Source organism: Stegodyphus dumicola, chromosome X1, assembly GCF_044657685.1.
Source record: "Stegodyphus dumicola isolate Sdum_Otavi_A_Nest chromosome X1, ASM4465768v1".
Taxonomy (NCBI): Eukaryota; Metazoa; Arthropoda; class Arachnida; order Araneae; family Eresidae; genus Stegodyphus; species Stegodyphus dumicola.
In genome coordinates, this window is record NC_140780.1 from 96,503,002 (window position 1) to 96,529,887 (window position 26,886).

The window sequence follows — 26,886 nt, forward strand, 5'->3', positions numbered from 1 at the left end:
AGAACATAAAATAAAGTAAAATAAAAATTTATCTATCTTTAACTTTTATTTGCAATTCTTTATTTTATTTGCTTGCTTTTCGCTCTTTTTTTTTACCCGAACACTGCTTCCTATTTAATACTTTCGTATTTTAGATAGCAGTTATGCAAAACATCGTATATCATTAAACGATTGTATATTTTAAGTTAAATATAATTTAAAATGAGCTTGAAATACCTTACATCTGGAAGCAGATTTATGCGATAATGCAAGTCGCAATTGCGATGGGCTCCGCTTTTCCAGGGAGTCCAAATATTTTTTATTATTTTTACAAATCAGACGCAACAAACTAAGCAAAATATGATTAGAATAATATATAGTTATCTGTTATTAACCCTGTGTTCAGCACCTTATTAGCGCAAATTTATGATCCCTTCAGGTATCTTGAACACTAATATCTAAATTATTATGCATCTAAAAGTACAGTATTATAACTGCTGTTATAATGACGGCGAATTCGATTCTACAAATTCTCAGTTTATAATTTTTAAGCAATATTTTTTCAATAGCACTTTGGTCTTTTATTTGATTTCAATGCTCTACAATAATATCCGTATTTACAAACGTAAAACGTTTCACGCTTTTTAATCGGATGTTTATGGGTAAATGTCAGTTTAGTACTTTATAGAGCAAGTAGCAAACTTTATAGAGTAGTTTACGTTTTTTACGGCATATTTGGAATTACATATTTAACACAATGACGGGATTTTAGATGCTCCAAAATGCGAAATATTGTTACGTTTAGTAGAGAAAAATATGAAAGCAAATTATTATAATTTCACTTCCAGGAAATCTAGCCAATAACACGCGCAAACGCAAATCCTAGATGAATATTCTCTATAGCACCAGCAATTCAGCAGTTGCAATTTCAAGACGACGTTATTTGATTTTTACGATTAAAAAAAAAAAAAAAAATCCAGGATCTATTTTTCTCTTCTTATGTAAACGTTCTTTTCAGTTCAGTTTCATACCAACCCTGAAACTTAACTAGAAATTGGCGATCATTTGGCGAAAAGCGCTAACCGGCAACCCCGTAGAGAAGCGGGACTTCTGGAACTCCAATTGCAACGTGCGTAAAAAGCCAGCTTGAGGAACAGTGCGAACAGATTAAAAGAGCGCGCTCAATCTTTCAGTAGAGCGAATCCCTTGGAAAGATGGATTACTTACACGGGAAGAGAGAGATCGCAACGATGATTAATTAGCTCCCATGCCGGCTTCGTGTATTCATTATTAAAACTCAACTCGTCCTTTGTATGTAATAAAAAGAGCATTTGTATAAAATGATATTTTGACAAGAGAAAATAATTTCATATCAGACCTGCCTTTTGGAAACACTAGCCCAAGCTATGTTTTCTTCATCACTGCATCGTCCGAACTTTTTTTTACACTTGTCAGTGATCGTGTTTGTGATCAGCTTAAACAGTGTTCAGACGATTAAGTGGCTGTAAGTACACACTCTTTTATCGACTTTTTTTGTTACTTTTCTTTCTTCCTATGTTACGGAAATTATTTTAGCTACTAATCATCACGGGGCTCATGGCATGCTGATAAATTCTCACTTGTTAGTTTCCGTTAAACATTATATGTGAATATTGAAGCAGTCAGAAACAGTAAAAATGAGTATTAAAGGATTTTCGATTCGATTTCTTTCGAAGCTTTGTTGTTTTCATAGTAGTTGAAATGTTTACTTCGCATGTAGGGTAAGCTTTAATGAATAACTTCCCATGTAGGGTAAGCTTAAATGAATAAAATATCTTTGCTTATGATGATGCAACATTTCTGGGAAGCTTCTGGTTTTGATTGATTGGTATTTAGGAATAGGAAGGTGAAGTTAGTCACAGTCATTATAGATTTACGAAACTGATATAAGCGTGTATGTTTTATATTAAATGGATCACGGAAAAAATTAAAAAATATGTTTATGTGACAACAGATCTCCGATTAAAATGGTATGAAGGATTTAGTTTTCGAAAGCGAAGACATTTTTGTCATGAAAGCTATTGGGTGAAAGAATACATCTTGGTGGAAGATGATTTAAACTGTCTAATTTTTAACGAAATTTTTATTCAGTTATTCTCATTAAAGCAGGAAAAAAGGATAGATCGTTGAAAATTAATCTCAATAATAATGTTAATTATTGGCCATTACATACTTTAATCTCGATATAACCAATGTAAATTTTTATTAGAAAAGAACATTAGAGAAAACGCAGGATTAAAATTTTCCCTGCTGTAATTATATTAAGCATAAGCAGGATCACAAATAAAGCTTTCGAGCGTCAAATGCACTTAAAATATGTAACAGCTTCTCATTTTAACTCTCTTGTTTCATAAACCAAACTGCAGAATCTTATAATTAGATATTCATTTTAGATAATTTGAGATATAACAACTTACACTTAAATTAATTTTGTAGGTTACTTTTAATTACACAGATGCAAATATGAAACAGCATCATTATTCGAATTTCAGTTCCTTGAAAGTTAACATTCAAGTATTAATTCATTATTTTTAATTAAGCAACAGCTGAATATAAAGTTCTACTTCAATTTTGTTACGTTTTGATATTAAAATTCGCAACCTTTAATCTTTCTATACTTCATTAAATTTTTAATAATGCATCGAGTTTACGAAAAATTTTTAATTTGTCTTGCGTTTGCAAAGGTCAGCGAAACAGACAGGAAAATATAACCTGGATCTGAGTTAACAATCAATACCATTGATTAAATTTTCTGCATATACTATACATATATATATAGTGTATGTATGCAATAAACTTGGTATATTTTTACTCATTCTGTAAAGAAAATAAAGTGTGTAACAATGTGTATGCAATGCTAAATTAAACTATACAATATTGATTTTATACAAGTGTGTATAAAGTGTTTGTGTCATCTAACATTAAAACGTAGTTGGGTTAGAGCTGCAATTTGCCCTCAGCCTTGATGTTATGGAAAGTATCATTACTGAAATAAACAATTACTTACAGTGTTAATATCTGTACAGTAAGCACGTACTACATGCAACATGTTAAACTAATAGAATACGGAACAGAGAACCCTAATTTTATATATTGCTTGTATACTGTTAACAAACTCTAAGTTACTGCAAACGAAAATTCATTCTAATTGAAGTAGTTTTTCTAAGCGTTAGAACAAAAAGGCTTGCAATCATTAAGCTAAAACTTTGGAGTGACTTCATGACATTGTAAAAAAAAAAAAAAAAAAAAAAGAAGAAAAGGAAGGGAAATTGTTTTTATTAAAACTTTTCAAATAAAAAATACGTATTGTTAATTTTTATTTTGTAAGACGAATGTGAAACGTAGATTTATTGTGGCATAAAAATTGTTTAATTCATAATAAACATATACCTGAATGAACATTCAAGTAGAAAAAACAATAAAGGTCGCAGAAAGCATAGTACGATGTGGAAAATTTATGATGTTAAGTTTCAGTACCATTCATATTGATTTCTTTCGAGGTTAAATTTACTATTCTATTATTTGACTGCTGGACAGTTGATGTTACGGATATCATCTAAAAACCAGTCTATTCATGTATGTTAGAAATTATTTTTTTATAGTCCTCTGCGTAAACAATTATAATTTCTTCTAGTAGAAGACTGTAAATGACAAAAAGCGACAAAAATGACCGACTTCTGTGTACACTTAGACCAGTTTCAGATGTGTGTTGGGCTTGCGGCCTCATATTATTTTAATTTGCTTGGCAATATAATACTTTATTAGTACATCCTGGAGCATTAAATACGAATTGTTTCAATAATAGCGGTATATATTTCAAATCAACTTTGTTGACAGCATTACAAGCAGCATAAAGCATTCATTTCAAACAAAATTTAGGAATGCGGTGAAATCTTCGGAAAAGTTTTAAAAAAATTTACCAAATTGATTGAATGCAAAAGCTGTAAATAACAGCACCGAACCATAGTAACGTTTTCACGTATAAGTGATTTTAAATGCATTTATCTTCATAAATTATTTTGAGCCTTAAATCTAAAGCTTAAAATGTAATATAAATGTTAATGGGGAATCTTTAGATGCTCACCAGAGTCTTATTTAAGTGATAAAGTTGATATCAGGTGCAGTATTTTCTGCCAGTCTTAAAGTAGGACCGAAAATGATCATGGTTCAAATTAATCACAGTTAACAAAATTAAAGAACTGTCAGTTTGCCATTTCTGTTGCATAAAATACTGTGGTATAAACCTTTTGTTTCTCAAATTCGCATAACAGAAAGTAGTGGAATCTAATCAAATTGCACACAGTGTTTTGGAAAATTTGTTGTTAGAGCAAATAATACATTAGAGCAAATAATGTAGAATGCATAGCTTTTACTGTTACATATGTTAAATGCATAAAAGTATAAAATTATATGTTTCAAGATCACGAGCGTACTTTGCCATAATTGATCAAATTGCTACAAAGTGTATTATGTATTCGACATAATCATTATTGTTATTTACAGCTTTTACATTCAATCAATTTGGTAATTTTTTTTAATTTTCCGAAGATTTCTCCGCATTCCTAAGTTTTGTTTGCAATTAATAGCCGATTTGGTATCTATCTTTTATCGGCTATTTGTAATGGAATGCATTTTGTTAGACTATATCTTGTAATCATACCTAATTTTTACGATATTTTCTAAGCAATGATAAATATCAGGTGCCTTCATACTTGTATTAATGATCGTCAGAAAGAAATTAATCTACGTGATTTAAGGTATGTGCATTATTAGTTCTATTGCAAAAGGCATGGTGACCTTGATTATTTTCAAACACAAATTGTATTGTATATCGGTACAGTAAGTATTGTTTATCAGCATATGCAAAATATTGTATAGCGGTATATTTGTTAGTTCTTACCCGACAGGAATTATTAAAAGGCTTTATAAAGATAAGAAAACTTTTATCAGTTTTCTAGAATAATATGTGAACAAATGCGATTTCAATGCCTTTCTGTTCTCCTTCGGATATCTTTTTAGTTCTGTAGTTTTAGTAAAACCTTGCTTAAAAATACATATTTAAAGTTGTATTCCAAGCTTCAAAAAACCTCCATGACTTCTTTTATTTAGTTTAAAATGAATTTTTTATTATTTCATTTGTTTTTTATATCATCGACTTGATTTGTCTGAATATAATTATGCAGGACTTAATTTTTCTTGCATACTTCTGCACTTAAAACTCTTTAATTTTTTACCATTTGAACACTTTATTGCTGTTAGATAGGATTACAGCTTCGTTTCCTTCTAGCCGTATTATGTGTTATAATATTTTCATTGTTACAGTCAGATGATGAATACTGACAAATATGTAAAAGATTTCTTGAAATAGTTTTCTTTATTTGCCAACAGTAAAGATTTTCTTTTGCAATAAATCGCTTTCGCGAACCTTTATGTAATTCGACATTTCTAGGGCAAAGTACTTAAAAATAAGTTCATTTTGGCACGCAGAAGCCATCAGTATTTCCATTGCCTGATCACCAAACCTGTTGCCAAGAGCTTAGCACCGGGGGCTGAGTATATCTCTTTTACAAGAAAAGAAGACCAATACCCTCAACTATTCTTTTACTCGCGAGTTTAAACCTAGTGTATTAGTAACGGTGTTATAACCGCCACCCGACAGTTTAAAATGTATTAAAATAATTTTAACTATGAGATTTCATTTTTAAACTCAACATACAGGTGTGATAACCATGAAACAAAGTTCAAATGTAACTTGCCAAAAAATAATAGTATATATAATATGCCAAAAATATAGTCCTTTTTTTATTTTATGTTGCCGTGTTAAGATGATCTGATGTGGGAATAATGATGCGACAGATGCGTTAATCAAATAGACTGAACTTCTGAAAGCCCGCAGGAAATCTGAAATCGTGAACGTGGGTTTACTGAAACTAGCATTGCTATTTTTGTATATAGCCTTCACTATGCCCTTATTAGATTATTTATTCGAACATTCATTGCTTCAAAAAATAAGTTTTTGGTTTCATTCCCAGCAACCCAAATGCATGATGAAATGTTTAATCATTTATTTCAAGCACGAGCCATCTTGTGTGGTTTCCTTTCCCAGAAGAGTCCTCTCACTGATTGATGAGTTTGACTCATGTGATAAATTCGGAACCTGTAAAACATTTTGAAATTCCACTTTGGGCAATGTGCAAATCCAGCTTTTTGATGTTTTTCCATGAGTTTTAAGACCATCTATAAACATCTGTTTAAGCACGGACATAAATACAGTAATTACTTTCACATTTTTACAGATGGTTCAAAAGCAGCCAGTTATGTCAGAACATCTTTTGTGATTGCAAACCATACGGAAGGAAGACGCCTGCATGCTCAGTGCTGACTTTGGCATTGACTGCTGTGTATTTTTGCCCTTTCTTACATAACATAATGCTATGTAGGAAAATGCTTATAGTGCACACTGACTCATTTAGTACACTTAAAGTTTTAGAGGTATTTTCTGATACTCGGAACCCTGTATTGTTGAAATTCTAAGGCTCAGTCAGAATTTCACAACCCAGGGATATCAGATTCTTTATAGCTGAGTTCCCGAACATGTTGAGATAAAGGGATATCGTAGCAAAGTCAACAGTGGAACTCTCCACGCAGCTCATTCTTCTTAGAGATATCAGAATGCTCATTAAGAACAAAACTATGAAGAAATAGCAGCTGTTATGGAATGTTCAGGTTAATAACAAATTAAGAAGCGTCAAACCCAACAGTGAAACAATGGGAGAAGCCGGAAGAAGAATGTTCTTCTAATTTGGTTAAGAATTGGTCGCTCTCATCTTTCTCATAATTATCTTCTGAAAGCTGAGAGTGATCCTATCTGCTCAAACAGCAACGCTGTTGTGTCAGTACTGCATGTATATCTTTGTACGAGATATTTTAATGGCTGTCAGGTAGATTTAGACAGTATAATTGGGAAGATTTTAACATATTTCAGTATTTAAAAGAAACTGGATTTTATTAGTTAATATGAAATGTTTTTAGAGTACTTTGATTTATTTATAAGTTTTCTTATGTGCTGATTTTACCTGTTTTTGCTGTAGGATTTTTTATCTTGTAAATTTCATGCATTCCCTCATCATGCCGCGCATCACTGTTCATTTGTAAACCATCTTAGGTGGTCTTGTGATCTTACTTTGGTTCCATATTGCCATAACATTCATGTATTCTCATCATTTCTTAACATTCATCTAATGTGCCGTCATTTTGTTTTGATTTTAGAATAACATGGACTATTAAAAAGGTGACGCAGCTTCACCATATGCATGACGCATCATAACGTTCCAGGTTATGCGTTAATAAATTTACCATACTACTCTACTACCCAGCAACCCAATCGAAAATATACTTACAGAGAAATGACAGAAAATCACACTTTTTGTGTGTAGAGCACTGGAAATAAATATTAAATTAACGTGATACTGATGTTCTTGCTTTTAATACATTAACTTAAGAAACTATATTTATATTAAAACAGAGAAGAAACACGCTAAAGGGAAATAAATTAATTAGCAAAGCAACAACCTTGTGTTTGGCGTAGATTTAGGCAAGATCTCATTCGATTTCGAGGACAAACAGGCATAAGTCACTGATGAAGAGGGGCCTGTGCCTGTTTACCCTCGAAATCAATTGAATCTTGACTAAATCTGCGTCAAATCCAATGTTATTGCTTTTCTAATTTATGTTACATTTGTATTAATTACTAGTAATATTTCTTATGTATTACAAATTGTATATCTTATGTATTGTTGTATGTTACTTCAACGTTTTCATCGCCCAGACTGTACAGTAGTTAGGTAAGCCTACTGCGGTACCGAAGGGCTTGTGTTCGAATCCCGGAGAAGACATGGACGTTTGTAAATGTATAGTGTCTTTGCGGCATGGGGGCACTTTAAATATATGGCGAGCCGAAAGCCCTCTCATGTAGCTTGGTGGTAGGGAAGAGGAGTGGAAGACCCCCGGACATACCTCCGACCCCCCCCGAGTGCTCTCCCTCAAAATTGGGGTGGAAAATGGATGTCCAACCTCTCTTTGAAGTAGGCTCTGGCAATCATTCTTCCACGTAATGTAGACACGACAACAACAAATCCACATTCTCGGCAAGAAGTTATATTTTATTTATATAAAAAATGTACTGCTAAATAAAAACAATGATTATTTTAATTTGCATTTCAAAATCAAATTTTCTAGATCTACTTGAAAATAATTATTAATATTTTACAAAATAATGGTAGTTTCAGCGAATGTAGGAATCGCATTCAAACAGGGACATTATTTTAGATAAAATATATGATTTAATTTAAAACTTTAAATTAGAATCTTACTGTATGCTGCTTTTGCATACACTAAAGGTCCATTTTAGGCACGAGCAATGCAATTCGAATTGAAGAAAGCTCATTAAGAAAGAAGGAACTGAATACTTTGATTTTTTGCTTTTTCTAGTATTACACCATCAGAAAAGAGAAAAAAAAAATTCTTCGAGCAGAATTCAAGGATAAGTAATCTTTATATTTTCCACAATATTTTACTCATTTTGAAAGTCTGAGAAAAGTAAATTCTTCTTGATCCTTTTTAATATAATTGAACCTTTTACACTGTATATTTATTTTTATTTAACGTAAATTAGTTATTCTTTAATTTTGGACTTTGTGTAACATAAATATCAAAATTCTGAAGAAATATTAGGCTCCTAATTTTTTTCCCTAAAATGTCACTTCATTGATAACATTGGATGAGAAATGCTATTAAAAACAAAATTCGCATTATTTTCAGTTCATTTCATTTCCCTCAACTGTTCAGCCATGTTTTGACTGACCGCATAAGCTGGATATAATTAAAACTGGAACTTTATCATAACTAATTAAAGCAGAACTCTGATGTTGCCACATAAACTATTACTTAAAGCAGAACAGTCAGTGTTTATTAGATTGTAAGGGCTACTTTTTCAGAGATTAGTTTGGTTAATAACTATGGTTAAGCATATTACGACTATCTGCCTAGAGCGAAAGTATGTGGGCATAGAATACTTCCTGTTGGGTACAGGCTTAAGAAACTGCGAAATACCATGCGCCTAAACTGTCCGATCGGTGGGAACGCAATCCGAAACCAAATATCAGTGTTTCATAGCTGTAGACACTCATCCACCACTAGCCGTGTTTTTTTAAAGATTTTTATAAAGGAAATTACTTTTATATATCTTACGCTTAGGGAAATACAAGATATGGATTTATTTAATTATGACAAAGCTCACTGGGGCTACTAGCCTTAGGAAAAATGTTCATTCACGCGCAATCATGCGTATTGTTGAATACGAAAATGCCCATGCTGCCAGCAGCAAAACCAAGTCCAACTTCAACAGTTTTATCCATTCGGTCACTCGTGGACCAGATATTCAAGAAAGCACACATGAGGATACCATTGAACCATATTTTCAGGGGTTTTATTCACTAAACCAGCGGTTTTCAACCTTTTGACTAACGCGTACTATCTAAACAAAAATTGAAAACCTTTAGTACCACTACTCCTGAACAAAGCTTAGATCGCATAAATTTACGAGTGTTAGAGAAAAAACTCGATTAGGCTGTTAGGGTTTTAATTTTTGAATTTAATAGTTAAAATTACTTTGCTTCTTTGCGTTTTGCCAATCTAGATTTGATATCCACATTCGCTGTTGCACCTGGAGCCCCCAATTTCAGGTTTTAGAGCTAAAACGCATAGTTACATTATCAGTTTTAAACTTTTTTTAATATTTAGGTTTCACTAACAATTATTTATGCGGTGTGATACTAAATTTCCTTTAAGACAACTATAATAAAATCACCGTAAATAGAAACGAATTTAGTGCTCTGAACATCGAATTTCGATCAAAACCCATATAGTATGTTTGTCCAAAGTTCGAATACAATTTATGGCGTTTAGTCTTAGTTCATGAATTGTTTCCAGATCTTAATCTGAAGTTAAAAATTGAACTTTGCACAGGTAAATAGCCTTGTGTTCATTCAAATCTAATATTCTGACGGTGAAGAATTAAAACAATGCATAAAAATGGAATTATACATAAAGTTTTATTAGTAATAATAAACTTTGTCAGTAGAAAATTTTTTATTCCTTGATATAATGTAACTAAATTTAATAGCCTGATTGTTTTTTAATTACCCATATATTGTTTGATTATTAATCATAAACACTGATTATTTTATCAACGCGAGTACTGCAAAATGTTCATTATTTATTACCTTAATAAATTCAGACACCAAGTGAACACCAAGTAAAGAATGACTCATTTTGATTTATGACTCCGTGACTGTGATATTAGATCTTACTTTGCTGAGGCTGAATCAAACAAGTGCATTCGAGGTTGAAAGGTATGTAGGAAATGCGTTAGAAATTAATACTTACTTCCCCTTCTCACTCATATATTAGATACAACTGTACGATAACTGACGATAGGTTTGTGTTCTTTAGGTAAGACTGAATACCTACGATGGAAGCATATCACTAATGAAATTCTTTTTTTATAATAATGCGTAAAAAAATTTATTTTGAAAAACATTTTATCTGTTATCTTTCATTTAATGACAGTCATAAAAATAAGTAAAAGAAAACGCGACTCAAAGGTTACAAAACTGTTACAGATAATTCGTAAAGCAACAGATCTTATACATATTAGGTGCAAGATGTTGTCAAAGAGAATCAATATTCATGTAATGCTTTTAAGAAGAGAATGTTCCTAAGGATTTTGTAAGCTTATTTCACAATAATTAAAAAATATATTGTATGATACTAATAAGAACGACAAGTGTCTTTATTTGTGGTGAAAGAAAAATTCTCATGTACCAAAACTCGAGTATAGATTATAAGCGCATTTCTCCCCACTCCTCAAAAAAATCTGCATTTGCAGTTATTATCTAATGCCGTGAGTATTTCTGGATTTGCGAGTATTCAGAAAACATTAATCTTATTATATGGCACAGTCCTTTTAAAAATAATGAGGCATTACCCAATCAAAGTTATCTCATTAGTTCAAATTGTAAAATTCTTTAGCGGTGTCCAGTAAATGTCGAAAATTTGTAGTGTTCCTCCTTTTTATTCTACTAAACTAAGTATTGAGGAATCTAGTGAAGCTAATAACCGCTGAAGTCAAAGAACAGAAACGTAAACTCAAGAAGGGTTAATTACTCTTTATTTGCTCCCAATAAAGATATACAGTCGACCCCTTTCTCAGGGCGTACAAAAAGCCTCCACTCGGGCTAAATTTAAAATGTAAGAAATGCGAACTATCTAATGACTAAATAAAGAGATTTTTTAGCAACATTATATATCCTTACTATGAGCTGGAACTTATTGAATGTTCTTCAGCATTTTAGAGATTATCTTACTGAGATCTTAACATTGCAAGCTACAAACCTAGTCATTCGCATACCCCACAATGGGGGTTTGGTCAGGTGGCTTTGGTGGTCTTTCCATAACCAGTGATACTATGTCTGAAATTGTCCGACAAGAAGCTTCGCACTGACGCAAGTTGATGTGGTGGGGCGCCGTTGTGCTAAGGCAAGTCATTTAGAAAATCAGACAATGTGGTTTTCAGTATCTCCAAGTATCCTTGTCTAGTTACGGCCATGTTAAAGCGCAGTTCCAATGAAGCCAGTGTTCTACATCCCAGTACAAACATTGAGGGACTACTGTAGCTGACAATGAATTTGTTATTACACGATGGGTTTTGAAGTGCCCAATAGTGTGTGCTGTATCGTTTTAAACTTCGCTATGATCAAAATTTGCCTCGTCCATCGACATATGTTAGCCAAATAAAATAAAGCTAATAAAATCACAATAAAATCACGAAGTTGCATCAATCGTACCATACCGTCTCTGATAATCTCATGGCAACAACACTTGAGGTTTGCACTGTATGGATAATCTCAGAATCTATGCCAAAATTTCCATATACGACCAAATGTAAGGCTCCACGCCCCACTGATGTCTCTCATACCGTAACATGAATGAGCTAGCGCATAGGCCAAGACATCCATTAGCTGCACGTCAGCCTACCTGAAAAGAGCTACTTGTAATGCTTATTGCTTCTCTTAGTCCGCGAATAACATTGATGACAATAGCCGCACTAGGATGAGAATGATTATGGCAATGTAATGCATACTACCTTGCTGCCTTTCTTGTTCGACTTTCTCGTCGTTCCTGTGTACTCTGCAATGAAAAAACCAGCTAAGCTTAGATTCGAAGATGCAGTCCATGCAATGTCTGACAAACTTTCCTGAGTACCAGTTTATGTTTCTCCATGAGGCATGGCGTAGCGTTTCCATTTTCAAAAAACATCCGCACTGTATCTTTCCATCACTGTTTGGAGGCAAAGTTTATTTACAGATTTTACGCTTTGCGTATTTATAAAAACCATCGAATGTCAAGGATCTGTGTTTCAGGGCTTTATTCAAATTACTGCATCCGAAATCGGTAAGAATCTGCTCGTTTGTTGTCGATAGTCTTTCTGTGTCTCTCACAGTTTTCGTGACTGGATCGCTGGCTTTCAAAATTCGCTTCTAGGAGCGATGCAGATATCCAAGATTTCTAGTTTCCATATTTCACATGTTATTTTGGTTTTTAAAGATGCTTCTGTACACTCTTTATATAGGAAAAAACAGTTGTAATTATCAAATAGCAATTTAAGAATAAAAGTATTTTTTATGCTTTTTATGGACGGAAAGTACATTACTGCTTTTGCTTTTAATATCGAGCTATTTCTATCTGATTTTATGTTATAAGCGGTAAATTTATGCATCTTTCGAAGTCTTTATTCTCTATATGCTTTTAGAAAAAAGATCAAACCTTTATTTATTCTTATATATATTTGCGGCTTTATCTTTTTTGAAACACTGGAGGAATTGCGTGTACAAAACTAAATTAATTTTTCAGGGTAAACTATTAAATAAATTAAATTTCATGAGTAGTTAAGACACTTACACTGAAGTGCAACGCAACTATGATTTGTAATTTAAATTTTTCGACGACATGTATTTCCTGTATTTTCTAGATACTCATCCAACTACAAACCTTTATTTTCAGCGGAGGAGAAAACTTGGAGCAATGCATTATTATTCTGAAGCATTTCATTCATATGCATTTAGAAATAATAATAATATCTTGAGCTTCAAAGTGTCGTATGCTATTACGATCTTTATCAAAGCTTTTCTGAACTTCTCTTCCCTTTGATATGAAAGCTAAGCAAACACACGCGAGCTGTCACCTATCACTTCGCCGTATGAAACTTTATCTGTTTTTTTGTCTCTTTTTTTTTTTTTTGTTTTGTTTTTCCTTCTTTTTTAACTACGCGATCTTCTGACATTTCTCCTTTTGCATCCGTTCTTGTCCCGTTCCTTCGCAAATTAAGAAATGCTTAAGATAAATATCACAGAACTGCAATATATTACTTTCCTGTCCTTTCTCGTTCTGACGAAGAAAAGTTAATATTTGTGTTCTGAAGTAGGAACAGAAGAAATGTAAAGGGTCTAATTTCTTTTTCTAACCAAAGAAATGCTAAATTTTTAGAGTTTTCGCGCTTTAAGCGAAGAGGTATTAAAGTTTGCGCCATTTTATTTTCTTAAGAAAATATAAAAAAAGGCTACATTTTATTGCTTTAACATATGCAGTAATACAATTAATTTATTTCATTTTTCTAATCGAATAACTTTTAGAATTTGATTTGTTCTCTTGATTTAATTAAAGGAAATGTTAAAATATACTCGGTTTTCTTGATCTAGAAGATAAAAGTTGTACAACTTTGAATATTTGAACATTTTTCTCATAAATTGGATTCCATTTTTAATAAGAATTAAGCAGAGAGAGTTCTAAACATTCTATTCAGGTAAATGAACATTTTTTTAAACTTTACTAATTTTTCGATTTATTTGATAATACGTGTTTTCTGTTCTGTCTTAATTTTTTTTATTAAACTTAGTTGTTTCTGTCATATCATCATTTTTAAGACACAATAACACGCCGAATAAATACTAATTCAGAAGGCAAACAACAAAAATCAGCGTTTTCTGCATTGTTTATCATGCCTTCATCCGTTAATCGTTTCACTAAATTACGCCTGAAACGGCAAAAATTCCTGAATCATCTTGACTTTTTACTTAAATGTAAATGTAAAAAATTGATCCCCAATTTTATTCAAATCAAATCTAATCAAAAACCTTCGAGTCGCGTTTCAAGAATTCTGTTAAATTGCAAACTTGCCTTACTTCGGTCCGTGATAAGGGATACACGTCAACAATTGTCCAAAATTGAACATGAACTCTATAAGCTTCATCTGGAACTCGCTAAAACATATCCAAAATTCACTGCCCTTGAACAAAAGTCTTGGTCTAGAACGGAGAATGCAGTTAACCGTCATAAAAACACCCTTGCAGTTAAATTCGAAAAACTTCTTTTACAGTCTTCCAGTTCAAGTAGTTCAAAAAATCTTCCCATTGTAAACATCAAGCCAATAGTTAATATTTCTAATGTTAGTCTTTCAGAAGAACAAGAGAGAATTCTAAAATATAATTTTAACTTCTCACAAACCTGTAAACCCTCGATTCCAAAGATTTTGGCTCCTATCGAAAAAGCTTTCAAGTTCAGTAAAGTTTCAGATTCACAGAAAGAAATGATTAGGCATCTTATCGCTCATAATGTGAAATTCAATAATAAACCTTTGAAACCAAATCTAACTGCGAGAGAAAGAGCTACAATGCGCGAGATTCATTCTAACCCGGATATTGTCGTTTCAAAGGCCGACAAAGGTGGCCAGATAGTCGTCATGGATAAGAACACTTACATCGATGGTGTCACTAAACTCTTAAACGAAGGACCATATAATCCGATCCCTAAAGATCCTTCACCTTCGGACTTATCCAAAATAAAAACTGCGATCAAATCTTCGCAAATCATTTCAAGCAACTTAAAACGTTCGCTTATCCCATCTGTTGCGAATTGTGCCAGATTATATGCCCTTCCCAAAATTCATAAAAGTGGTATTCCTTTCCGCCCTATTGTATCAAATTTAGGTACTGCCTCGTATCCATTAGCTAAATATTTAGTTTCTAGATTTTCCACTCTATTAGACAATAACATTTACACCATAAAAAATTCAATAGAGTTTGTAAAAAAGGTTAAAAACATTTCTCCTCGTAATTTACTCATGGTTTCTTTTGATGTAAAATCATTATTAACTGTGAAAATTTTGTAAATTAACGCTGATTTTTGTTGTTTGCCTTCTGAATTAATATCATCATTTGTTGTCATAACGTATGTAACAAAATCTTCTTCGTTAAGGTATGTAAAGAAAAGGCTAAATAGATTAGAATTTAGTACTTTTTCTCGTAGCAAATCTCTCACACAGCTTACTTCAATGATATACGTACTTACCTCGATGCTGCATAATCAGTCGTTTGTCATCTTATTCATTTCATATAGGTTTATTTCCCTCTAAATTTCGTGCTTATTATATAAATATTACTTCTGTTAACTATATTTTTTATGCTAAATAACAAAAAAAATGGGTTTTGTATGTGAAAAGTAAAACTGGGTTATTCTTCAAAAGCTTTTATATTCCGATATTCATTATGATAGGAATATAAGCAATATGGTTTTAGTAAATTAAAGGAAAAGGCTTGTGAATTTCCACTTTCTCTACCTCTAATTTTAATTCATTCGGAAAGATTGTCTTTCTGAAAACACTTTTTTGAGTATTTTTCTCGAATGGATGTATTTTTATGAAGCATGCTATTTAAAAGCTTGATTTTACTCAAATCGCACTTGATTAGATAAGATTTTGAATTAGTAAGTTTTCGAAGCATATTAAAACAAAGTTAATCATAGATACCCCAAAGAAATTTATAGTGCTTTTACAATTTACCACATTTAAGTTCCAAATTCATTTATCAAAAGACTACACACATTATAAATCAGCTACCTAACTCCGGCTAGCGTTGTTTTAAACTAGAGCTAATCCCATCATCCTACAAAAAGTTAAAAAAACAAGAGTAGACTGAAAGAGTTGCAATAAAACTCATAGATTTGACATGAAACTGTTGATTTCGAACGCGACTGACATAGATCCCTTTTCTTTCCCTTTTTCTTCCTCGCCTTTTTTCTTAAAAGAGAGGAATCTACGTGTGGCTGTCTTCGAAATCGGTAAAGTTAGCAGGAAATCTGCACCTATTTAAGGTTGTTTATTTGTCTTACTTTCGTGCGTTTCATTTCGGTGCAAAAATATACTGTTATTAAAATATGTCGTAGTCTTACTTGAGAATTGGGCAGCAGAAGACTTCTCACATGCTGTTAACTATCCATTTAATTCTAGTTCGAATAATACTGGGTTGATATCGTAGATTATACTATCAGCTGTCTGCCTGTATCTGTTAAAAGGACCCTTCTCCAGTGCTCCTGGCTCTTTATCGTGACAATGTCCGTCATCACCTCGTTGATAAACTCCTGCCTTGACGGAGAATGGATGTATCTTTTATGCTCTTCTGTTTTTGCTTAGCAATTCCTCAAACATGGCGCGACGTTAGGAGGATGGCTGCTTCCTTAGTTTGTTGTTTTTAGTTTTCTGTGGCCTGTACAAGTTTAAGAAACTCTCCGTTAAGACATGAAAACGCAGAAATCCCGACAGACGCATATTTAGAATTTTGACGTAATTAATTAGTAATCAACGAACACACATTTCCGGGGAGTTGATTCCCATTATAATCTATAGTTTTTATGAACATTGTAATACATTTAGGCTTCCATTCAACTAAGGATTTACAGTTTTCTCTGCATCCATGTCATGGGGACATACTTGAAAGAGGATCTAAAGTGGATCCCAACCTGTTACAATAGTTTTTATTCAATTTTCTTTTCAAAATATACCACAAATATTCGACTGGGTTCACATTTTTAAATTCATCTCTGCGTTCACATCCTTTAAATTATTCTATTAAAATATTTAAAACGGAATGGTACACTATTTTGCGTGAACAAACAAATCGTTTTCGAACGTTAATTTTGTATCAGGCAAAAGCTAGTTTTTTTAAAAAAGTTAATGTATTATTCTTGTCTCAGAGCTCTTTTCGCAATATAAAATGTTTCTAGAAATATCAGTATTCATCACACTCTAGATTATCACTGGCACTGGGTGCTTTACCGTCTGTTGAATTACCTTTATTAGATCTAATCAGTTAAAAACGTTCTTTATTAATTGAGATCACACCATCGTTAAAACACAAATAAAGATAATTAATCATATTTCTCTATATTTTTCAATTACCAAAAAATATGCAGGCAGATCAGATTAATGTAGAATTTTAATTAAAAATAAAACTACGTAATACTTAATTAAAACTAAAACTAACGTACAGGCAAGGAAATAAAACTTAATAATAATCATACAAGTGTAATAAAATGTCAATGAATGTTTTATTTACTTTACTCTCACAGCGAGGACAAGTGAGGAAATTGCCTGAAGTTGAAGACTAGAAAAAGCGCATAATTGCTGAGAAAAGTTAGAAGTTCATTTAAAAAATTTAAAATCTGAAATGCGACAAGAAGTATAGTTTTAAAATATATTTAAAACGGGAAAGAAACACAGTTTTAAAGTATCTTATTTCAAAGAATATGACGGTCAGCACTATTTAGATAATTTAAAAGCATATTCTTTGCATTGCTTTCATTCTCGTGCTGTATGGTCGATAGATATTCAGATTCTAATCAATCATTTTTCATCCCCCAATATTCTCCATCAAGGTGGGGTTTCTCAATTTATATTTGACAGAGCCAAGGCAGCAAGCAGAAAAAATAATTAAATGATTTCTTTATTATCTGCTTGCAATCTCGCTTCTTTAATATACATTTTCTGTCGCATGGTTTCCATTAATTTTATGAAAGGTGTTAATAATAACCTTTTTGTAAATAATCCAATTGAAATAATAAAAGTATAAGGTATTTCTCCCGCCTTATTAGCGAGATTTCGTGGTTAGTGGTCTGCACGCTCAGCGCGTAGTTGAGAGGTCAGCAGTTCGATTCCCGACGAAGGTGTTGCTAATTTTTCATCTTGCCTCCTTCCAAAAATACCTAATATCTCTACAGTGGCGCCCGAACTAAAAGTGTGTTGGATGATGATTCTCCTCACCCAGGATTTTGCGATTGGGTCCCCTAAAAACACCAGTCGCCCTTTAAAAAGAGGGGAGTTTATAAAGCATTTCTCCCGCCTTATTAGCGAGCCTTCGTGGTGTAATGGTCTGCACGCTCAGCGCGTAATTGAGAAGTCCGCGGTTCGATTCCCGGCGAAGGCATCGCTAATTTTTCACCTTTTCTGCTTCCAAAAATACCTAATGTCTCTACAGAATAATTAATGACATTAATTTATTTTCAATCATAAATTTCACACGCGCTTTCGGAATACTGTAAACAATGTTTTCGAGTATTAAACTTTATTTTTGAAATCATATTACTGATGTTGATCAAATTATATAGTCATGAACTGCATAGACTGAATTTTGTCTAGACACATTATACGCTGTCATCAGTGATTTTGTATTGTCTTCTGTTAATCGCAATCGTATCTCTTCCTGAAATTTCTACTGTAAGAAATTCCCTTGATCAAACTGCTTCAGATCTGCCATAACAAGCTTTCCAAAATCTACTAACTTAAGTTTAAAGATACAGTGGTTGACTAGCGATTGTTTTAGTAAACATAAAGTTCAAATGTAGATTGAAATGGCATCAAGAGATTAAACAATGATGTTTAAAACGAAATAGATATCGTATTATTAGTTTTTTACTCCATTCTTTGTATAAAATTCCGTTTGCTTCCTTTTTGATTTTAAAGTTTGCTCTTGAACGAGATATATATATATAGTTTAAGTTTTGTGCTATTGTATCCACATTTAAATTCCGTCATAATTATGCAGTTGGCTTTACTTGGTTATTCATGGAATATGTACAATTGCTAGAATAAGCGAATAGGCAGCTTATGTTAATTTTCTTTCCTGTCAGGTAACACATTACATCACTTTTCCGGGATTGTTCTTGAAAATATCAAAGCAATATAAAAGGTTTAAAATTCTGAATATTTTAGGAGAAGAGTTAAGACAAACATGTCTTAATTATTACATAACTGATATTAAAAATTCGAAGAACACTCATTTTTGCCAATACTAGGAACACTTTCCTAAAAAAAGTTATTCCCAATATCAATAAGTACCGGGAGTAAATAAAGTCATTTTGAAAAAACTGTAGTGAAAAAAAGCAATATTCCATTATAACGAAGATTCTTAAGAAATAATTGTAATTACCACTTTGTTTGCTCACCAATAGACGAGAGAATAAGACCGCTAAACACTGATAGCGTAAACAAGGTTCAGATCCCAGAAAATATTTTAATGTGTCTTTTTGTTTGTTTGTTTTCTCTGTGTGACTTAAAATATGAACCAGTTTTCCTTAGAAAAACCTTTACATCCCTCCCCTAGGCAAATAAAATTTTTTAAACAATTAATTAAACCAATGTTAATGATTATATAGTTTAAGTGAGACAGAAAATTTATTACTTTATATAACTAAATCTATGTAACTAATAACGTACTTTGTAGAATTTACAGCTTGATATATTTGTTTTGCATATGCACTTGTGCTAAAAATATAAGGAACAAAATCTACAAGAAAAGGTACGAATATAAAAAGGGGAATTAAAACATACAATTTACATATGATATAGAGGTTGCATCGCTGAATACAAATAGACAGCCAAAATTACCATACAACGCATTCCCGTAGTTACACCACAAAGTCTTAAAATGGGGCATACCGACCCTAAGCGTCAGTTCGCAAGCAGGGATTGTTCCGTGTAACACGAGAAAGCCAAAGCGGAAAGCATGAGCCGAAGACACAATTTGCACGATGAATTGCGTTCGAGGACTGTTGGGATGTTGTAAGCTGGTGCAAGATAATCCGCGGTGACGAGAGAGCTGAATGTGCATCATTGTGTAATCAGCAGGCTGTGGAATCGTTACCAAAGAGATCAAAACCCCTGTAGAAGTCGTGGGTGTGGACGCTGGAGAGTACCACAATGGCAGATGATCACTTCCTGTTGCTACGTGCAAGACGCCGTATATCATTAACTGCCCAACAGCTGGCGTCGCATCTCTCTGCTGCTGCAGGACGGCCCATATCCCGCCAACCTGTGTCGCGTCGATTGCATAAAGGTTTAATGTATGCCGGAAGTCCTGTGGTTTGCGTTCCTTTGTCTCCATCGCATGTCAGAGCGCGGTTGAACTAGGCCCTTGAACATCGCAGTTGGACACCAGAGCAGTTGCGCCACGTACTGTTTACAGACGAGTTTCGATTTAGCATCCATAATGATTCCCGAAGGGCAATGATATGGCGAAAGCCAGGAACACGCTATCGGACGCCAAACATCCTCGAAAGAGACCATTACAAAGGAGGAGACTTACTTCTATGGGTTAAGATAGCAATGAACGGCCGCACCGACCTCTACGTGATTCTTCGTGGTTCCATCACAGCCATTCGATATTGCAACAAAATTCTACACCCTCCTGGGCTTACTTTTATTGCTTCAGTGGGTACTCACGTGAACGTTAACCCCACCCGCATAGAGCGTTTATGAACGTTAACGCCCACCCGCATAGAGCTCGAGTGGTGCAGAGTTATCTGGGCAGTGAAACCATTCCACATCTGTCTTGGCCTGCTAAATCACCGGACCTGAATCCCATAAAGCATGGGTGGAAAATGTTGGGAAGACCGATAGCAGGTCTCTGTGCACCGCTAGGTACCGTCCTCGAGCTCCGACATGGATTACTACAGGAGTGAGGCTACTGCCACAACAAGCGCTCAAAAATACTATTGTCAGCTTGCCGTTGTCAATCATGCACTTCAGCTAGAGGATTATCATACCCCGTTATTAGCGTGATGTTTCCATTGCAAATTCTTCCCCATTTTGTCTTTCGCGATGTGACAGTAATAGCATCTCCAGGGGCCAACTAAGCCAGTAATAGCAACTCCAGTGGGCATCGTAAAAGAATGCCGTACTAATTGCTAAAGCAAACAAAAAAATCTCATTTTAGAAAATAAATTGAAATTAATTAAAAGTAAATTAAAAAGCCTAAAACTCCAAAGTAATAAACCAATAATTCATAATAATTTGCAATTTACTTTTAATTTTAAATTAATTTACTTTTAATTATTTTGAATTCATTTTAGAAAATTATCTTGCATATGCTAGCAGTATGCAATCAAGCATGGATTTTACTTAAGCATCAAGCATGTATTTTATGGTAAGTAGAATACCACAGGATAGTAGTACGTAGAACAGATAAAACATACTAGCAACTGATGTAACTAGGTAGAATCTGAACTTTACGATTAACAGATTAGCAATTTAAATTATATGTCCATTTATCTTTTATGAATCTGATAGAATGCATGTAATGAAATGATATAGCTGTATAAATTATTTACTGCACAACACTGATTAATCTAATTTGTCGCAACTTGCAGTTCAGGTAAAGATAAATTCGAATAGCTGGACAAATCATGTCAAATTTATCCCAGACCGTTGTAGGGTTTATATTTATTTTAACTAACATTTATTTTAAGTTTAAACTATCTTTCCTGTCAAGCGTTACTTTCCCCTGGAATTGCCAATGCCAGAGTATGTAAATTTTAGTAGAACGCGCAAAGTATTCAAATTTTAAGCAGAAGTAATTTGAGTTAATAGAAGGGAAACGAGTTCGTAAGTGTGCTTTCTTGCTTCACGAGCGTGAAGGTGGCTTGGTAGAAATTGAAGAACCGCGCGTTTCGGCCTGTGTGCTTGCCTCGGCAGATAGTTGAATCTTTCAACTTAATATTCAGAAGTTTGCTGAAGTATCAGCGGTATCTTAGAACGCGGTTAGGTTAGTTACGTTTAGAGAGCCTCGTAGGTAGTAACTTGTTATTATTCATTTTTAGTTTCTTATTTTTATTTTACCGCCGGGTCGGCGTAGTTTGTGAGCATCAAGTGCACGCAGCTGTAACTTCTAAAGTAGAATAAAAAGGGAGTTAAACCCTTCTTAAGAGTTTTGTGTACTCTCCAGTTCATAGCAGTCACTATTATTGTTGCGTGTAGGTTGGGGCCGCGCAACACCACACCGTCATTGTAATATATCAGTAGTCATTCGAAAGACAAATATTTTTCGTTTTCCGTCACTTTGAAATACATAATATTTTTCATAAAAAAAACTGGGAATTAATCAGTCCATATGTGCCTTGTGTTCCATTATCGGAACAGAAGTCAGAAGAACGGTTTTTTATAGTTATTTATACTGCTCGAGGACGTCAAAGTGGTTCGAACAGTCACGTGCGCTTTTTTCATAAGGATTGTATGGCATTATTTAATGCATGAAGGTAGTCCCTGTTGCAGATATCAGCTTGCGCAGATGTGAAAATTTGGTTGGAAAGCTTGGTAATTCTTTTCTGTGATCTGGAACCAAATATCACTTACAAAAGAGATAAAATAAAATTTTTTATACTCAACATGCTCTCAAGAGAAAGGCTTACGTCCGGTATTTGCAAAACAAATTCCATTTCTTTATTCCAGTGACTTTCGAAGAGTGAAACTTCATCAAGACAAACCGATAAGTTACACTTCGAACACTGTATTCCTTGAAAAAATAAAGATAAATACAGGTTTTGCATATGCATCTTTTTAGCGTTTTTTTGAAAAGTCCCTAACGTTTCACCTATGGGCTGTTGGGCCTTTAGTATCTTATCTTGAAAATAGCTCTTTCTATGCGCATACCCATCACGATAGATGTACTCTGGAAAGTAGTAGAAGAATGGTAATCAATACCCCTGGGAATTTTACGAAAAGCTCTTCTATCATCGAATACTTATAGTCCAGAAAAAAAAAAGCTGTCAGATCAAACATTTAAAAAGTATTCTTTGCATTTCAAACATTAACTGAACGGCCCTGAAATCGTTCTAAAAGTGTGTATGCGCGCTGTGGATATTTGGATAACTACAATTATGAAATAATTCAAAATGTAAGTTTAAACAAAAAAGTAAGATTAATATTTTTTAAAAAATTATAATGAATGTCATAAAATAACGTTTCAATTATTTTAAATTTATTTAATCAATCATCAAGGTATAAAACTGCTCTCACGTGACCTTAAACAAATAATTCTGTACAAAAACAGAATGGTAGACGCCCAGACGGTATAGTGATTAGGGGAGTAAACCGCTGGGTTGGCTTCTGACCCAGGTATAGATATATCCATGTAGAATTGGTTGCCAACTCAGCGGGAGTCAACCTATAGCTGCCGGGCCGCAGCCCTGGGCAGCCCCAGCTAAGCAGACGACATTTATAAAATGCAAAAACGAAATATACATGTGCATGCAAGGCACTTGAAGAAGATTACAACCAAAATATATGTATATGCATATAAATACCAACTCAAATACAGATATATACACACTTACATACATACATATTCCGAAACAAATAAAAGTATGCATACTTTCACTCATATTCATATATACATCTACATATATACGTTATCATGATAGTTAAAGTTTACATGAAGCATGTCATTGAGTTACGCGTGATCCTTAGTATAAATTAGGTACCATAAATAAAAGATATACACATGTACAGATAAAGTACGAACTTTGTGTATGAAAACCTGGCATAGCTTAAATACAAAATTACATATTGAACATACATATCACATACTTTGTTGCTGACATATTGAACTAGCTTATATAGACTTTTATGGCTACTATCTTTCAGCGTCAAAAGAGTAATTGCTAATACAGTAGTTGATTATTGTTTTCAGTTTCCGTTGGGCAACTCTGTTACTTTGTAGATTCTGGAACCAATTTGGCCAGAATCTGGCTCCTGGGTGCTTGAGGCTGTTAAGTGCTGTGTGTGGCCAGGAGAACACAAAATGGTCTGGATGGCCCTCCTCCTCATATCCACAGTTATCATCTCTCTCAAGAAAAAACAGCAAGGGTATGAAGGGAAGGAAGGGCCCATGACGAGTGAAGAAATACGTCATGTAATTGCTATTAGTTTGGATTGTTGTCTTGACCTTGGGAATGAGATCATAAACACGTCTCCCTGTGAAGGCTTGATCCCAATGTTCTTGCCGTATTCTTAGAAGCTGATAAAATGTCCGACTCTTTAGGTCCGAGACTGGCCTATGGGTCGGGACTTCTTGCAAAAGTGGATGAATCCGCCGCTTCCTTTGCGACAACATCTGCTCCCTCATTTCCTTCTATTCCCGTATGAGCGGGCACCCAGATGAGTGAGGGTCTTTGCGAAGCCAGCATGTGGGTTAGAATGGGAGCCTACCGAGAGGGCCGGGTTCGAATCTCGAAGAAGGCATGAATGTTTGTAAATGTACAGTATCTTTGCGGCACAGGGGCATTCTAAATATACGGCGAGCAAAAAGTCCTCTCGTGTGGTTTGATGGTAGGGGAGAGGGGTGGAAGACCCCCGAACATACCTCCGAACCCACCCGGGTGCTCTTCCTCAAAATTGGGGTGGAAAATAGATGTCCAACCTCTCTTTGAAGTAAGCTCTGGCAGCCATTCTTCCACGTAATGTGAAGACGACAACATTAACAAATCCACATTTGTTGTTGGCGAAGGGACCCTCCCCGAGGGGCTCTTCCTCAGTATTGGGGTGGAAGTAGAAGTTCAACCTCCTTGAGGCTCTGGCAACCATTCTTCCATAAAATGCATGGACAAGACGAAAACAACTGAAAGGATATAAGAGTATAACAGTTTTACTGTAACTTAAGTTTTCTTTTTTAAAAATTTTTCTACTCCCCTTTAAACACAATTAAATTTGCAATTAATTACTACTATTATTAAAATCCATACTACTCTAATTAAAAGTTTATCTTTTTCTATTCCACACCATTAATTGATAATTTTTTTAAATAATAATTTTTCTTACCATCAGTTTTTCTAATCGTTACTTACTACCATTTAAAATTCTTAAATACAATTAAATATAATTTATTTTAAATTTTAGACCACTTTAATTTTTCATAATAAAGCAATTTAATGTTTGTTATTTATCAATACGTTTACGCTGTCTACATACTTCATTTTTGCACGGCGCATTTATTCAACTCAATTCTGTTCTGGGATTCTTAATTTCCATTTTAACTGGCTAGACTCCTACAACTGAATTCGTTTCATACTGTCACATCTTGTTTCATAACATCGCTTCTCGTCTAATTTCATCTTCATGAATCCTTGTCCAAAGGTCTTAGAAAAGTTTTTCTCACAGGTTTATAATTTTTTCCCTAGTCCCTTCAATTTTTTAAATCCCTTTACTATTTAATTAATTCTTTACCAGAAAATTAAGCAAATTGCCTTTCGAATTATTTCACAATTTTAGCTTATCGCCTTATGTGGTTTTTCTTTTATTAATTCAATTTGAAAATTCTTTTATGTAAGCAAAAATTATCTTAAATGCTTCTTTTTGCTTTTTCTTTCAATTAATTGCCTTCTTAAATGATTTTATTTCGTTACCTTAAATTTTGACTTTAAAATTTAATTAATTTTGTTTTCCAATCGCCATTCACCAGGTTTCCATTTCTTACTTTTAAGAGTTATTAATTGAAAATTAATATGCCATATTAATATACCACATTTGGGCCGACCAGTGGCCGAGCGGTAAAGTCGCTGAACACTGGTAGTTCGGTCCGAGGTTCGAATCCCGCGAACGGGCTGACTGCATTGGCGCTTTCCCCATGTGTAACGTGTATACGAGCCAGTTTCCCTTAGAAAGTCCTCCACGCAGGCATCCCTCCCCTTAGGCAGATAGCCCTCGAGGTCTTGCCGTAATTAAATAACCTAACCTAATATACCACATTTGCCCAGTACTCTGATTTCTACTTTGGAATGTTCTTAATTTATACTGTTTAATTTTTATACACTATTATTTGTTTAGAGTCACGTCAAAGCATATAATATCTTGATAATTAATATTAAAAATTTAAACTATATTTTATTACATTTATGAATATCATTTAAAGAAATTTTTAATAACTTTACTTTTTCATTTCAACACTTACTTTTGAATTATTTCATAATATGTTTTTTATAATCATGTAAATATAATTCAGAAATGTGGCTCCACTGAAAATTTTTCGGTTGGTACTTGAAAAAGGACCAAAGAATTTTCAACTATATTGTTATTTTTATATTATTTTATTGGACCCGCCAGCAGCCTAGTGGTAAAGTCGCTGAACACGGGTAGTTCGGTCCGAGGTTCGAATCCCGTGAACGGGCTGGCTACATGGGCGTGTTCGTGGTTTTCCCCATGTGTAGCATGTATACGAGCCAGTTTCCCTTAGAAAGTCCTCCACGAAGGCATCCCTCCCCTTAGGCAGATAGCCGTCGAGGCTTTGCCATAATTACACACACAATATATCATTTTGTGTTTGCTTCGGTTCTGATTTGTGCTCTACCTGTTAGCTAGTTAGCCACCATCTTTTGATTTAATTATTATTGCTTGATTATTTTATTAATTTCGCAGATTACTGCGCGACTTTAATAATTAATAATCTTATTTTGAAATTCATAATAGATATAGGCAAAAATTATGAATGAATGTACAAATGAAAACAAAATGTAAAATTATCATTTCTTTATAATTCATTACACTCATTCATATTAATAGTTTTAATTCGCAATTTACAGTTTCATTTTTCGAAGCACTATTTTTGCCTTTACATTTTCGTGTGTTCAATATTATCATTACCTGGTTCCTAC

General features: G+C 33.7%; 1 protein-coding gene across 1 annotated transcript in view; it reads left to right on the top strand.

The window, feature by feature from the left end:
* The first annotated feature begins 1,116 nt into the window (after positions 1-1,116).
* The window catches only part of LOC118182836 (protein Wnt-4-like), a 202,975-nt gene continuing 177,205 nt past the window's right edge, over positions 1,117-26,886 (top strand). Inside the window, exon 1 of the mRNA XM_035352255.2 lies at positions 1,117-1,483. Within this exon, the coding sequence (XP_035208146.1) occupies positions 1,386-1,483 (98 nt within the window). The 5' untranslated portion in view covers positions 1,117-1,385. The remainder of the gene's footprint in view (positions 1,484-26,886) is intronic.